Source organism: Pocillopora damicornis, chromosome 4, assembly GCF_964200805.1.
Source record: "Pocillopora damicornis chromosome 4, jaPocDami1.2, whole genome shotgun sequence".
Classification (NCBI taxonomy): Eukaryota; Metazoa; Cnidaria; class Anthozoa; order Scleractinia; family Pocilloporidae; genus Pocillopora; species Pocillopora damicornis.
Window position 1 is genome coordinate 24,957,208 of NC_142673.1, and position 16,405 is coordinate 24,973,612.

At 37.7% G+C, this 16,405-nt stretch overlaps 2 protein-coding genes and 1 long non-coding RNA gene across 8 annotated transcripts; 2 read left to right on the forward strand and 1 right to left on the reverse strand.

Annotated features, from left to right (window-relative positions):
- The first annotated feature begins 728 nt into the window (after positions 1 to 728).
- Positions 729 to 2,594, forward strand: LOC113683500 (uncharacterized). 2 transcript variants are annotated; one of them, XM_027200749.2, is made up of 2 exons: positions 729 to 1,001; positions 1,089 to 2,594. In XM_027200749.2, the coding sequence occupies exons 1-2, from the start codon at positions 864 to 866 to the stop codon at positions 1,959 to 1,961; spliced, it is 1,011 nt and encodes a 336-aa protein (XP_027056550.2). In that variant the 5' UTR covers positions 729 to 863; the 3' UTR covers positions 1,962 to 2,594. The 2 variants fall into 2 exon arrangements, with proteins under 2 accessions (XP_027056550.2, XP_027056551.2); XM_027200750.2 differs by having other exon boundaries at positions 799 to 1,001; positions 1,094 to 2,594.
- A 4,802-nt stretch (positions 2,595 to 7,396) lies between these two features.
- Positions 7,397 to 10,401, forward strand: LOC149047377 (uncharacterized). The gene is made up of 3 exons (XM_089205731.1): positions 7,397 to 7,599; positions 7,686 to 8,534; positions 10,203 to 10,401. The coding sequence occupies exons 1-3, from the start codon at positions 7,456 to 7,458 to the stop codon at positions 10,293 to 10,295; spliced, it is 1,086 nt and encodes a 361-aa protein (XP_089061857.1). The 5' UTR covers positions 7,397 to 7,455; the 3' UTR covers positions 10,296 to 10,401.
- Positions 10,402 to 10,573: 172 nt separating this feature from the next.
- LOC149047378 (uncharacterized) lies at positions 10,574 to 12,575 on the reverse strand. Of its 5 annotated transcripts, none has more exons than XR_016186424.1 (3): positions 12,295 to 12,575; positions 10,965 to 11,043; positions 10,574 to 10,865 (listed from the first exon to the last, which is right to left on the reverse strand). It is a non-coding gene; the product is annotated as an uncharacterized LOC149047378 (long non-coding RNA). The 5 variants fall into 5 exon arrangements; XR_016186428.1 differs by lacking the exon at positions 10,965 to 11,043 and adding an exon at positions 11,609 to 11,710 and having other exon boundaries at positions 12,295 to 12,570; XR_016186427.1 differs by lacking the exon at positions 10,965 to 11,043 and having other exon boundaries at positions 12,295 to 12,566.
- Positions 12,576 to 16,405: the final 3,830 nt, after the last annotated feature.

Genomic DNA, 16,405 nt, shown 5'->3' on the forward strand with positions numbered 1-16,405 from the left:
TCTTAATGGCTGCCTTGAGCGCATTGATACCTTGTTCTACAACGTTGAGGAAAAGACTATTTAGTGGCAGTTGCTTGAGTTCTGTTTTTTGCCCGGGATCAGCGGGGTTATGGTGGGCAGGTGTGTTGAGAGCCTAAACGTAATAACTGTCCTAAATGTAATAAAGTCCTAAATGTAATAAAATTTAGTTCTAAATGAACTAAGCCTCTAATGCAATCGTTTAACTCCGTTAGTGAATGTACAGTGATTTTATTGAACTAACACTCGGCACAAATGAATGAATACCTTGCGTTGATGCTTAGCAAAAGGTCTACTTTACTATAATAAGGGGCAGATGTCATTAATGAATCGATTGCTATGAAATCATACGAACTTTGAATCCATTCAAAACCTGAGAATGAAGAACTGTCTTGAGACAGAACAGGAAAGCGTCTTGAAAAAATTATCCGAATTACTTCCTGCTGAAGGTTATTGGTTTTCATTATCACTTTGCAATGCCTACAAACACAGGTTATCCTTGTGAAAGAGGCTTTAAAGACTGAAGCCCTCAAATAATGAAAATTAGTCACTCAATTTAATTGACGTATGTTTCTTGTATCGTAGAGCTTTAACCAAGGTAAGGCCAAAGATCGAGGCATGCTCAATCATGTTTGTTTATACGATCGCCCTTAGCAATCAAAATATTCAGAACCATAGGAAACTAATAACAAAATTTGGGAAAACATAAACAAGGTTACTGCTTCATGTCTGAACACATCGCCAAGTCTCCTCATTTATATCACTTTCCCCTCTATTTATGGAAATGACACTCTATAGGGTCGCAAAATAAGTAAAACATATATAGCGGAGGAAGTAGCTGTACAATGGCGTCTAAAAGTTCTCTTGTAGATTTTGAAAAGCGACTTGACGAAGTTCTTAAAAAGTGTGACCTACAGTCGAAATTTTTTACAGGGTGCGACGCTAGAAACCCTTCATCAGTAGCTCATTTGATGGGACCCGATGTAAGACTTAGACGAAATTCAGATTTAGTTCGTTATTTTTCTCTCTGGTTTATTTCAATTTAATATATTTCCCATTTTCGCTCCAAGTTTAGGACGGAAACCGCGGAAAAGGTTTGCGCAGTGACGAAGTCATTTGATAGAAAAAACATCACGATTTCGATGGATGGAAATCACAGAGAAGATCCCTCAAAACAATCGTTACGGTGGTCTTTAAAACAGCCGCAAGAGCGGGGACAACAATTTCACCTAGCACTTGCGAAACAAATTAATGTAAAAAGAACAATAGAGAGTGTAGAGGGTCAGCTTTTGACAAAGATGGAAGAGGAATTTCATTGCAAATTTGTCCAAGCGGAAGTTGGAATCTGTGGTTATGCTGTTAAAAAATCGAAAGTAGATTTATATAACGGAAGGATAGATGCTGTCGCTTTGCGTCAAATTCCGGGAGGTGACCCCGAAGTCGTTATCGTGGATTGGAAGACGTTTGCTAAATTTGATTCACCAACGAAATGGTGGGACGAAGCGACATATTTTAAAAATCCTCTTTACCAGTGTTTATTGTATCGTGAGCTTTTGCAAACTCACTTAAAGGTGAACGACATAAATGCTAGCGTTGGCATCATGTTGGTCCCACTCCGTCAAGCACGCCCAGGACAAGTTATGCCAGGCTTATGCACAAATTTTCAACATATGGAAGAAGAGGGTCTATTAGATACGATTAAAAGTTATCAATGGTTTTCCGAGGAAAGTAAATGTGTTCACACTGTTATTTTGCCCAATAAATTATTCACTGGAGAGCGCCTGAGTGACACATATTTAGAAGATGGAATTTTGAAGGAGACAGTTGTGGTTAAAGATATCGTAGATGACAGTGCTACTGTTGGAGACATGTGTGAAGAACTGGGACTTCTAAGGCTCGAGATAAAAGATTCACTAGCTGAGGACGAGGGTTTGTTCCCATAAGAAGAAAATGAGAGCTGAAGTGATGCTAAGAAAAAAGGGCGCTCTAGCCGTTTTAAGGGAATTTAAAAAGGGGAAAAAATAATCCAATTCTAATAATAACATTAGCTTTTAATTAACAGTGCTGGTTACGCTGCTTGATATATTTTCATTTGAACCGAGCAAAATAAATAGTTACGTTGCATATCATAATTTTAATTAGCGTAAAATGTCAGTGTTTAATCATTTACTCATTTATGAGGTATCTACGGTTTTCTCATTAATTGATTGATAAATAACGAATTAATCATTTAATAATCAAAACGAATCGATTTGGGAGACCTAAGTTGAATGAAAATTATTTTAAAGTAAATGATTTAAACGTGAGGGTGACATTTGATCGTGTAGTATAGTCGGATCGTCTGTTTGAGGGTAGTCCTGAGAAGGACTGTTGTCCGTAGTGGTGACAGACACCTAAACAAGTTTAAAGCCTGCATGGGTCTTGTAAACTGATTGGTCAGTTTTTCCGCGATGTTGTTGTAAGACTCACGCGATAATGTTAGCTTTTCCGTGTACTGGTAATTGTTTGTAATTTTTCAGTACCGTTATACTGAAAGTGAGTAGTAGCTTGAAAAATATAAGACTTGAAAACTAAAAGTGCGCTTCTTTATTAGTTACGAGTAAGCTACTCAAACGATAAATGAATAAGTTGAATTTGCAGACTTTTTCGTTTGCGGGAACTAACAATTGCAATTAGACGCCAAGTTCAATATTTTTCTTTTCCAGAATAAGTCAGACACGTGAAGAATGTAACGCATAACGCAATAATGACTACCTGAACGAATGCTTCGCTCAAGAGGATGACAAAATATGGTCGTGTCTTGCCTACAGCTCTGACGAAGGGCTAACGCTCGAAACGTCAGCTTCTTAAATCTTTACGGTTGCCAATTTACGTTATCAATCCAATTAATAATACTAAACTATCTTGCCCGCGTAGATACTCTAACTTACAGTTAGCATTTCAATAAATGTTTAGTTATAACTCTTCAACAAGCAGTGCTGTAAGTTCTTAATGAAGAGTCCATAGAGGGAGTGAGCTGTTCCGACTACCGTAGGCCAGCTGGAGAGCAGTGCTTTCCTTGGGGAAGACTATTCTAAAGGAAAAGGCCAGACCACCAGAACACACTTGCATTTCGTAGTTGTTTCAAGAGTGTTTGCCGTTAAATGATCATGAGACAAAGGCGAACGTTATGCCGAACACCTTTTCAAGGTCCATACGTTTCTCTGATCATCTTAATGAACATAATTATTCTGCTGACCATAAATATCCGTTTGTCTCAATGGTTTTAAAATAACCTCTCACCACTGATCGAGAGCGAGGGTCGTACTTATATTTGCGCTAATGGCGAAATCTTGCATACGAACATTTATCAGCTATAGACCGTAGGGGACAAGAATGGTTTCACTTTCTTAATAAATTAAGGGAGTCCCCCACTCCCCCCACCCCCCCCCCCCAACAAAACAAAACAAAAAAAGAACAAAAAAGAAAAGAAAAGAAAAGAGAGAAGAAAGCACAAGTGGAGAGATTAAATGGCTTATTAATTAGGGGAGTATTATTTCATCCAACACCAAATTCTCAGAATATAATTTTTAAGAAATGTACAGCGAGCAGTTAGGAGAATTTTCATCGTGAGATGGAGTGGAAAGGTCAAAGATCAAGAACGGTGATTGATACCATAAGTAACTAGGTACCCCGTATTCTGCGATCCTGCTTAATGGTCATTCCCTCTCAGGACCACAAATCGTCTGAAGCGGTTGGAGATAGAATATTCAGTGGAAGATTCAAATATCATAGCAATTTGCCTAATAAGAGGAGTTTGAGGTTATTTTCTAAAATACAGCCTAAACACCTGGTGCAGCTACACTAAGAAGTAATTTAGGGCAGTGTGTCCTGCACACCTTCCTATACCCTCCTTGAGTAGACCAACAAATCCACTTTGACTAGAGCTACCCTTAAGCTGTGCAAAAAGTTGATTCAACTCCGATTGTTGTTTTTCTGGCTTTACACCCCTATGGGCATTAACATCTGACGAAGTTGTAAATAGGACTGAACTTACATGTATGTTAGATAAAAATTGTTTGCGCAGTAAGAGATGCTGTTTACTGTTTTAAGTAGAGCTCTGTCATAAAAACTTAAGATTTGTAACTCTAGGGGGCTGGAAATCTTCCACGAGAAACAAAAATTGTATCGCTTTTTGTACAATATAGCCGCACTGAAAGAATTCTAGGAAAGCAGGATGGTGAACATAAAGTGTTAATTCAAGACAGAGTCATATGATTACAGATAATTTTATACATGTTTCTTCTCTTTACTATTTTAAATAGCTATTTCTTACTTGGGCCTTACTAAAATGAAACGTCTTCCAAATACCATTGGTGAACTGCTGAGCCTAAAGTTCGCATAAAAAAATCTCGGAGAAGTGTTGTCATCGTCTGCGACAGATTCCGTCCGGAGATGTTTTTATTATTATTATTATTATTATTATTATTATGTTTCCCGTCCTTATCAAAACGCAAAGGCGACGATTTTCACTTATTCATTCCGCGTAGTGTAAGTGGAAGCTTAGCATCAAAGGTTAAGAAATTCCGTGAGGCATAAAATCATTTCTTTACTGGTAAAGGGGACGGCTATCATTATATTAACTTTGTCAGTCACAAAAAGTAAATCGATCACTTTGAAATCATATGAGCTTTGAATCCATTTCAAAACCTGAGAATGAAGAACTGCCTTGAGACAGAACAGAAAAGCGTCTTCTTAAAAAAATTTTTCCGAATTACTTCCGGCTGAAGGTTTTTGGTTTGCACATCACTTTGCAATGCATACAAACATAGGTTATCCTTGTGAAAGAAGATTGAAAGAGACTGGAGTACTCAAATAATGAAAATAATGTGAACATAGCGAAAAGGTCGCTTTCGAGTGCTGTGCACTTAACGATCGTATTTGCACATTGTAACTAAATAACTACAGTCTGAATGCCCGTTCGAAATTTAGATACTTCAAGAAATTATGACCATTTTAGATCCTTATTTTACTTCAACTTCCTACTCTGGCATTACCCTCTTCCACCCGACTAACCTCTTTACACCCCCTCCCTCACTCTCCCTCTCTCCCTCTCCTTCCCTCTCTGTCTCTTGAACATTTTAAAGGGATGAGAGAAAGGTTTGGGTGGTGCTGAAAATTGAAAATTTCACTTTAGTCTCAAAGTTGTTAAGGTCATTTCTATAATCAATGTAACATTGTTAAGGTCATTTTCTATAATAATGCACGTGGATTTTGGGAAAGACAACGATCTGCCTTTTTTGACATTAAGGGTATGTCACCCAAATGCAAACTCGTATCAAGATCTTGAACCTCGACAGAGCTACGAATTGCACGAAAACGAGAAGAAGCGTCTATGTGGGGACAGAGTTATTGAAGTTTGCACCACTGGTCTTCACCACAACCTAAGGTATGGGGAAAAATTGCAACAGATACCATAGCCTACTAGCTAAGCTGATGTCAACAAGGAAAGGAGAGAGTTGTGCGAAGACCATCTCATGGATTAGAGCGGAAATCTCTTTCGTTTTATTAAGATCCGCTCTATTGTGTCTGAGAGGCTCAAGGACTATTAAGAGAGTTACGTGCGACAGTAAGAACACTGACATTGACATCCAAACAACAGAAAGCGCCATGTCCATTGAACTTAAGACTTACATTCTGTAATATATTCCTTTTCTTTTATTCTCTTCGTAAATGTTGACATGTAGACTATTTGTCGTTCACAAGTATTTGAAAGATTTAATTCTAAATTGTTGCTTTTATGTTGATAATTTTACCAATGAACCCTTATTTTACTTAGCTATACAAGTTCTTCGGAGTTGATATTCACTTATTTACATAAGGCACGATTTGTTTTCGTTCTATATCCATCTGTAAATATTCTGACTGAGTTGTGAGTAAACAGTCTTAATGGAGAATAATAGTCCGTGTGTCATTCTTCCATTCAATTTTCGTTTAAAATCAGAAATTAAAAATTGATGTCAATTTTTGATCTTAGTTGTTTTTTATCATAAAAAATCCGAAAATGCCAAATCGAAAATTTCTGACTTTACTTTACTTTAATCCTGTCAACAATGAAGAGAAAAAGGAAACTGAGCGGCAATTTTTCTTCTCTGACAATGTTGCAGTCTGTGGCATGGCTTAGTTTTTCTGTTTTCGGCGGTAGTCTAAAAATTGAAAGTTGAAAATTACAATCATTCAATTTTTGTTTTTCGGCCAAAATATTGCAAATCGTTGACAGAACTACCCAAGAAGGAGGGGGAGGGATCCATTCGCACGGTAATTTGTTTGCCCCTAACACCCCCTCCCCAGATCCCCTTCTTTCCATGCAAATTATTTTTGCCCCTGCCCCCCTCCATCCCCTCCCATGTTACACTTCTCTGGAAAGGAGGAAACGGGAAATTCGTATTTATCGCGTAGTCACTTTTCCAAACATGAACAACATCATTGCTGAGTACTTGAAGGATCTTGTAATAACTCAAAGAAAAACAGACTCCGAGGTGAGCTTATTGTAAAACGAAAGGCCTTAGTTCGAGGTTAGTTAAGAGGTTTTGTTTTTAGAATGGGATAAATTTACACAACCGCCTGTCAAATGACGGGTTTGAGCAGTGCATAAGTATAAGTTTATTAAACTTAAGTGCTTGTTGTTCGCTATTTTCTTCTTTTGTCGACCTTCATTTCCTTGCTTGTATAGCCGTCTATACTAGCACAGTTCAGGGTTCAAAATAATTTTTCAGCTTTTAGCGTGAATTTGTAGGCTTTTTGTTAAGGCTCATATTTTTCCCGGCTGTCAATTATAATTATAACATAGCTAGTAAATTTGTCTATCAAATTCAATTGCGCGAGCGTGCTTCATATTCCTATTGTGCACGCTCATGACGTCAGTAAACAAATCCCTCGCGAAAAAAAATTTTTTCGTCGGGTTGAAAATGTTATAAAAAAATTGGTTCATACGTCAGCTGTGTGTTCATCGAGATATGAAGCACGCGGGAAGTTTGGAGAGCACTGAACCAATTGTTAATTATTATATTTCTATAATCAATAAGTCGAAATTGAGGACGATTCGTTAACTTTTTTATATTCCCGTTTATTTTGCATAAAACTGTGTTTAATTTTAGGTCACTCGATTTAACTGACGTATGTTTCTTGCATCGCAGAGCTTTAACCAAGGTAAGGCCAAAGATCAAGGCATGCTCAAGCATGTTCGCTTCTACGATCACGGGTAGCAATAAAAATATTCAAAACCATAGAAACTAATAACTACATATGGGAAAACATAAACAAGATTACTGCTTCATGTCTAAACACATCGCCTAACCTCCTCATTTAAATAACTTTTCCCATTAATTATGAACATGACACTATATAGGGTCGCAAAACAAGCAAAAACACATACATAGCGAAGGACGTGGCTGTACAATGGCATCTAAAAGTTCCCTTGAAGATTTTGAAAAGCAAATTGTCGAAATTCTTAAACACTGTGACCTACAATCGAAAGAGGAAAAATTCACAAAGAGCGATACCAGAAGCCCTTCATTAGTAGCTCATTTGATGGGACCCGATGTAAGACTCGATCGAAATTCAGATTTAATTAGTTATTTTTTCTCTGGCTTATTTCAATTTGATATATTTCTCATTTTCGCTTTCAGTTTTGGACGAAAACCAAAGAAAAGGTTTGTGCAGTGCAGAAGTCATTTGATATAGAAAAAATAACGATTTCAATGGATGGAAATCACGGAGAAGGTCCCTCAAAAAAATCGTCATCGCAAGAGCGGGGACAACAGTTCCACCTAACACTTGCGAAACAAATTAATGAGCAAAGAACAAGAAAGAGTGTAGAAGGTCAGCTTTTGACAAAGATTGAAAAGAAATTTGATTGCAAATTTGTCCAAGCGGAGGTTGGAATCTGTGGTTATGCTGTTAAAAAATCGAAAGTTGATTGCTATAAAGGAAAGATAGATGCTGTCGCTTTGCGTCCAGGAGGTGACTCCGAAGTCGTTGTCGTGGAATGGAAGATGTTTGCTAATGATGATTTACAAAATCCGATGAAATGGTGGGACAGAGCGACACATTTTAAAAACCCTCTTTATCAGTGTTTATTGTATCGTAAGCTTTTGCAAACTCACTTAGAAGTGAACGGCATAAATGCTAGCGTTGGCATCATGTTGGTCCCACTCCGTCAAGCACGCCCAGTACAAGTTATGCCAGGCTTATGCACAAATTTTCAACATATGGAAAAAGAGGGTCTATTAGATACCATTAAAAGTTATCAATGGTTTTCCGAGGAAAGTGAATGTGTTCACACTGTTATTTTGCCTTGTAAATTATTCAATCGCGAGCGTCTGAGTGACACATACTTAGAAAATGGAGTTTTAAAGGAGACAACTGTGGTTAAAGATATCATCGATGACAGTGCTACTGTTGGAGACATGTGTGAAGAACTGGGACTTCTAAAACTCAAGATAGAAGATTCACTTGCTGAGGACGATAGAATCAAAGTGCTCTGTGAGAAAACTCGTGAATTGACACATGATTGTAAGTGCCCCTAAGGCACGGGTTTATCCCTTGTTTTGATTTAGTAATCGTTTAGTTAATAATCTGTAAAAGTCACACTAGGTGCCTCGTCACGCGTTCCGTAAGTGGTATCGCATTTCCAAACAGAACGGATCTATTGTGTAATTCAATAATTCGATCGATTTCGCAAGCACTCGTGGTTTAATAGAAAGAAATTGTCTGTCGTTTTTATCGAAGGAAGGAAAGGTCTTTTTGTGTCAACTCTCGCCAGATCCGGCAACAATGTAAGTTTAATTTACCTCGAGTGTTTCTATAGCTAATTTCTTGTCCCTAATTTTGTGAATCAATTATTTTTAGCTTCACGGTCAAATACGACATTTAATAAAGGAGGCGTTCCATGAAAGAAATTGGGGCGATATTTGTTATGTCGATCAGTGAGATTCGTACGGTCCAGCTAGCGGCGATCAAGCGTCGCTATATGATTTTTTAGATTATATGTTTAATGTTATCTGGTTTAGGGAATTTTGTGGTTGATTGTCATATCTAGAGTACGAGCAGTAGTTCAGTGTTCGCTAATGTAGCAAAGAAACAAAGTAACGTTTGGATAAGAAGGCATTACAATTGAAATGATCATGCTATTACATTTGACAAGGTGGATGATGTCATGTGTTTTAAACGTCTATCATTTTTGTTTCTGGTTCAAAAGAAAAGGTTGGAAGTAAATGTGGGTGAAAAGTGAAATTTACTGTCTTTCGTTGTAAATATTAGAAAATCAAGGCAATACTGTCTTAATGAAAACATTAACGATTCCCTCTTTATCAAATGAGACAAACGGGAACGAGTTTTGAGTGATATAACTAACCCAAGCCTGCCACCGTCATTTTGGATCTCCGCCTGGGTAGATTTAGGTCACGTGCTAGGCAACGTATGATCAATAACAAGATAGAATTTCATTTCAGGCCTATTTATCAATTTTGTGGTGTGTAACTTTCGCATTTTAGTACGTTGTATGTATGTTGAATCTTCAAATTGTCTTGAAACTTAAAAGAAAATTGTTCTTTAAAAATTCACTGAAAATCGGTAGCTAAAATTGTTTGTTTAGGTGTTATCTGATTTTCGTGTTAACTTGTTATTTCGTCAGTCGCCGGCATCTTTTGTTGCTTCACACAGGAAAAACACACGCGACGAAACGTAATGATCAATTTTGTCCTCAATCTCACGCTATAACAGAAAAAGCTTTTGAACATCTGTAAACTCCGAGCGCTTCGCAGTAAGTGAATCAATGAATCTTCGGATTGTTTTCAAGTTCAAGGATTGTAAATTACAATTTTATGAAAAACGAAGGTTGTTCTGTTATTTCAGTATGAATCCTTGCATGCCTGCCAGTCGCTGGCGCCGCTTGTTGAAACTAAAACGAAAAAAAAAACTCTTTTAAGATTATCATTGGCTTCTTTTTCACCCCACCACTATTCTTAGCAACAAAGGTCGCCATTTCGTCTGTTTATTGCTCGCCAAAAACTATAAAATGCACTAAAAAGCCTAAAATCTAAAAAAAGTTTACAGGAATCGACCAATCGAGCGAGCGAGCGAGCGAATGCCATTCCCCACATCGTATCTATAACTCGCTCTTGCGCATGCGCGCAATTCACGAGTTAAAAAGCGATGAAGAGGAAGACAAAAGTGATGCTAAGAAGAAAGGGCGCATTAGCCGCGTTAAGAGAATGTTCAAAAGTAAAAAAAAATAATCCAATTCTAATAATAACATCAGCTTTTGATTAACAGCGCGGGTTACGCTGCTCATACATATTCACTGAACCGAGCAAAATAAATTGTTACGTTGCATTATCATAATCCTAATTGGCGTAAAATGTCAGTGTCAACTCATTTACTCATAGCGAAGTATCTACGGTTTTTTCATTAATTGGTTGATTGATAAATCACGAATTAGTCATTTAATAATCAAAATGGATCGATTTGGGAGACCTAAGTTAACTCTTTAGTGTAAACTTCAAAAAACGACAAATGATGGCAACCTTTTTTCTTTTATTTTTTTTTGTCAACAGTATTTACACTAGTGATTAGTGCTATATCTCATTTGAAAGAGGACAAAATTAGCTTTTCAGAAAAAATATATTTAGCCTCCAAAAATCCATGGATTTTAAATCATGCTAAGAAAATGGCATTCAATTTGCATAAATTATTGTACAACTTTTGACTTTGAAACAGCCTGAGCCTGAATGGATTGGAGTAAAAAAGGAAACATTTCTAAGATAAAATATTCCTTATCTTATGGGCAAGACATCCAGAGACTCTGGCTGAAAAAGAGCAAATATGGAATTAATTAGAATTTTTTTCCAAACTGTACCCCAAAACCATAAAAACTGACCCAGATTATTGAAAAATTTATTCCTCACCAAGTATTTACACAAGGGAAGTAAGCTACACCTCACTTGAAACAGCAGTAAATAAGCTTTCCTGAAATGCATGTTTCCTCTCCAAGAAAAAGGAAACAACTCATTGAATGCTTTCAAACTAACATTAATTAGCATAAAATATCATCTAAATTTGAACTGTGAATTAAGTGATACCCAAATAATACAAAGTAATAAGGCAAAAATTAACTTAAGAGGTTCCTTGTTATATGGGCAACATCTCCATAAAAAATTGGTTGAAAGATAACAAATCTGAGACGTGTTACACATATCTTGTCAACACTGATTGACACACTGACTAATTAGTCTGACCTCATCATGACCCCAAGCCCAAATTTACTAATCCCTCTTGAAGTCTACAGTGCAATCATTGGAACTATATTTCTTTGTTTGACTTCTGAAATTTTGCCTTGAAACAGGGACAAATGAGATAATCAACCTCAAAATACATAAAGTGCAACATATATCAAAAGCCTTTCACGTGCAATGCAACACCAGTATTTTCAAGAGTAAACAATTCAGAAGTGAAATGCCCAAATTTACTAATCCCTCTTGAAGTCTACAGTGCAACTATTGGAACTATTGTTCTTTGTTTGAAGATTGACATACCGACTAATTAGTCTGACCTTATCTTATCATCACCCCAAGCCCAAATTTACTAATCCCTCTTGAAGTCTACAGTGCAACCATTGGAACTATATTTCTATGTTTGACTTCTGAAATTTTGCCTTGAAACAGGGACAAATGAGATAATCAACCTCAAAATACATAAAGCGCAACATATATCAAAAGCCTTTCACATGCAAATTGCACCACCAGTATTCTCAAGAGTAAACAATTCAGAAGTGAAACCGGAAACTGTCATTTTATATCATTCCACTCATTCTCGAGCATAATTTGTTTTTTTTGAGAATTTTTAGCGTGTAACAAGTAGAACCACATCTAAAAAACATACAAAACATACAAGATAATATACAGGTCGATCTATATACAACTATCGTTTTGAAATAAAGGACTTGTTTTGATTTAGTTCGGACGCGCACTGCGTCATGCGATCGATCTGTCATCGGCTGATAATTTAGGTCGTTGCGTTGTCAAATTCCATTGAAGATTATTTACTCTGTCGCTCCAAAGTCATGTTGGATCACAATATATATTGCTTTACATTCACAAATATACATCTACAGGTCTATCTCAAGGCAAAAAACAAGGATTCGAGCGAGAAAAGTAAAAGTAAATTTAATTTTACGCTGTTTCAACATCACGTGCGTCACGCAATTAAATATCGCAAGAATGTTTATAGATTACTTACCTCGATTCTTCGCTAGGATTTTCCAGTTTTCTGTCTATTTCAGATTCCTCACCACTAGACATACCACCATGCTCACTTCCATCGTCAAAAATGATGTCTAAAGCCTCAGCTACGCTGTATCTCTGGCGCTTCGCACCAGACGCCATTATCGCAGATTGAAGTCGTACGAAAATGATTTCCGGAAAGGGCTCCGAAGGTCAATTTTGATAGTTCGGAGCTAAAATTTGCTATGTGATTGGCTTAGAATGTTTACTCGCCACAGTCGGAATTTTAGAGCGATCGGACGTAATACGAGCATTTCCGAAGAGGTTTACGTCATCGTGCAATTTTGCACGATCTGGCAAAGGCATGAAAATTGTTCTAAAATAAATTATTTAAACCTGCGGATAACATTTGATTGTGTAGTCTGATCGTCTGTTTGAGGGTAGTCCTGAGAAGGACTGTTTTCAGTAGTGGTAACTGACATTTAGACAAGTTAAAGCCTACATGGGTCTTGTAAACTGATTGGTCAGTTTTTCCGTGATATTGTTGTAAGACTCACGCGAAAACTTCAGTTCGTTCTATTAAATTCATTACTACTGCTGGTTAAGTATTGCACAAAGACCCAGTCAGTAGTGTGGATCAAGAGTCGATTACGTTCAACAGTGTGAGTGTTTACATCGCCATTTCTCGCCCGCCGCACTCGTCTGTTCTAAGTCAGTGTTATCTTAAATTTCTTGCCAGTTTCTCCGATGTACGAAGAGTGGCACTTGGAGCACTTGATCTTGTAAACTGCTCCTTGTCTGTTGTTTGATTCTTCCTTGTTTTCGACGTTAGTATGTGGGTGATGTAGTGTTTTTATCGGTCGGTGAGCGATGCGGATCTTGTAGGGTTGAGAGATGCGCGAGATGGTTCCGTTTTAGTGTACGGTGGTACAAAATGTATCGTCAAAGTGGCGTAGCCATGGTTACATCCTTTTCGGCGAGTCGAAAGAGCGCGTTTGTCGATGTTCTGCATTGCAATTTCTGCGACGACAACGGAAACTGGCGAGCCAATAGCTGTTCCGTGTAATTTTTGATAATTTACCAGTACCGTTACACTGAAAGTGAGTAGTCGCCTGAAAAACTCAAGACCTGAAAACTAAAAGAGCGCTTCTTGATAAGTTACGAGTAATCTACTCAAACAATAAATGAATAAGTTGAATTTTGCTGATTGGAGATTTTTTTTTGTTTGCGGGAACAAATTAAACATTTGCAATTGGAGAGGACAGAAATTTCCCTCAGACACCAAGTTCAATATTTTTCTTTCCCAGAAGAAGTTGCACGAATGAAGGAGCTAACGTATAACGCAATAATGACTACCTATTGCTGATGACTAACTTCCTCTCGACCAGTCTCCATCTGGTTCGGTTTTCCTCCACTTTTTCGTTACCCAGAGAGATTCGTAGATCATGAATACCTGAGGATCTTGGCAGTAAACATTCGGCTGATAAACGTCGTCCCCAATTAGTTCAATCTGTAATTAGCATCCTACGTATTTGGAGCTCTGTAGTGTCCTCGCTATTTCTCCTTTTATTGAGACTGAAGCCTGAACAGGTTGACCTTGGGATGCATGTAAGCGTCATCTCCAACCACTAAGAATGTTCTGGCCATGGAAACGCTCTCCTTGGTCATGAAAATGGCAGTTTTTGATATGATTTTCGGTTCTTTCCACTTGATAAAGCCAACGAAATTTGCATCCTTTTCTCCTACTACTAGAATACCAATTACACATATTGTAGTGGATACAACTCCCCTATGCCTGCAAGAATACATCGAAATCAGAGGAAAGGATCATCAAGGATTACTTGCTCTGGAAATTCCACGGCCACTTTTCATCTGTTAAGAAACGGTGATAAGGAATTAAATCCAGAACCTGATAAGAATTCAACAGCTAATTGTCTTAGGAAGCAAATGGTGTTTTGTTCAATGAATGCTCGATCGACCAGAAACAAATCGTCTGATATTTTTTTTAACTCATTTGTGATAACAAACCAGATGTAGTTGCTATTACTGAAACCTGGCTTACAACTAGAGCCACTAAAGTTGAGGCTTGTCTTGATGGTTGTAAAATCGAGGATCATACGCGTACTGGATGTCGTGGTGGTGGAACTGCACCTATAGATAGTGATTCATGATTCAAAAAAGCCGATGCCAGCCAGAAAATGAGTTTTCTGAATGACTTATGTCGTCATCGTATACCGGTCGCCGTATTCCGTAGATCATCAAGTACTTGGTAGTGTTTTCATCACGAAGTTTTCTGAATATTTGGAATATCCAGTACTCTGCAAAGAACAACTGCTGATTACCGGAAGACTTCAATTTCCACATTGACGATGTGCAAGATCCTAATTCCTCAGCGTTTTCGGACATGTACTTTTATGTTGTCTTCTTTCAGTCTGCACTAACATGCGCATGTCGAAATTGTCTTAGAGTCTTTTCCGTTGAATGAGCCAAAGGCGAATGTGCGTCCCCGGCGCTCGTTACGTCGAACACCTTTCCACGGTTCATACGTTTCTTTGATAATGTTAGTGACCACAACTATTTTGCTGACCATAAATATCCGTCATGGTTTTGAAAATTACCTCTCATCAACCGAGAGCGAGGGCCGTACCTATGTTAGCGCAAGCACTTATCAGCTATCGGCCGTTGGGAGCAACTATAGCCTTCACCTACTCAATAAATTAGGGCGGTCCCCCCCATTCCCCACCCCCCCACCGGAAAAAAAAAGGAAAGAAAGGAGAGTAGAAAGCACAAGTGGAAAGAATAGCTAGCAAATTAATTAAGGGAATATCAACTGATCCAGCAAATTCTCAGAAAATGATTTTTTAAGAAGTGTGCGGCGAGGAATTAGGAGAACTTTCATCACGATATTGGGAGTGAAAAGGTCAAAGATCAAGAATAGTGACTGATACCACAAGCAACTAAGTACCCCGTATTCTCCGATCCTACTAAATGGCCATTCCCTTTCAGGACCACAGATCGTTCGAGCAATACCAGTTAACGAACAAAATACAGTTTTAAGACTTGATTTGATACTACAGTTTGTTATCTCAGAAGCCGTTGGGGATAGAATATTCAGTGAAAGATTCAAATACAACAGCAATTTGTCTGATAAAAGGAGTTTGAGGTTATTTTATAAAATACAGCCTAAACACCTAGTGCAGAAAAGCAGGATGGTGAACATAAAGTGTCAATTCAGAGTCGTATAATTACAGATAATTTTATTTAAGTTCCTTCTCTTTACTGTGTTAAATAGTTTTTTCTTACTTGGGCTTTACCTAAATGAAGCACCATCCACATACCATTGAAAAACTGTCAGTCAGAATTAACCGAGCTAATATATTTGGACAGAAAGTACCAGACTTTCAGTTCCGGTGAAATATTGGGGAATGTAAAAAATTAATTGGATAATACCACAGTATTAAAGTCAAAGAAGACCAGGAAATCCACACCTTTTGCTAAGGGGATTCTGTAACAAGCAATTTGTGTATTTTTGAACTTCGCCTAAGTTCGTCCACATCACGTCCAACAAATTTGAAAAAAGCATTTTTATACTGGAAACACTACTGAAGTTTTTCATCCACGCGGGTGGAGGGATGAAGTATTTTCCCAATCCTCGGTGTTGAAACGCTTAAATGCACTCTTAAGCATGCGTATTAGAGTCTAAAGTTCGCACAGAAAAATCTCGAAGTGTTGTCATCGTCTTCGACAGATTCCGTCCAGAGATGTTTCCCGTCCTTATCAAAACTTAAAGGCGACGATTTTCACTCAGTATTCATTCCGCGAAGTGTGAGTGAAAGTTTAGCATCAAAGGCTAAGACATCCCAATCGGCTTGGAGTCATTACTTTACTAGTATAGGGGACAGCTGTGATTAACTCTGTTAGTTACAAAAGATAAATCGATCGCTTTGAAATCATATGAACTTTGAGTCCATTTCAAAACCTGAGAGTAAAGAACTGTCTTGAAACAGAACAGAAAAGCATTTTCTTAAAAAAAATTTTCCGAATTTCTTCCTGCTGAAAGTTTTTCGTTTCCATTATCACTTTGCAATACATACACTGACTGAAACACTCAAATATTGAAAATAATA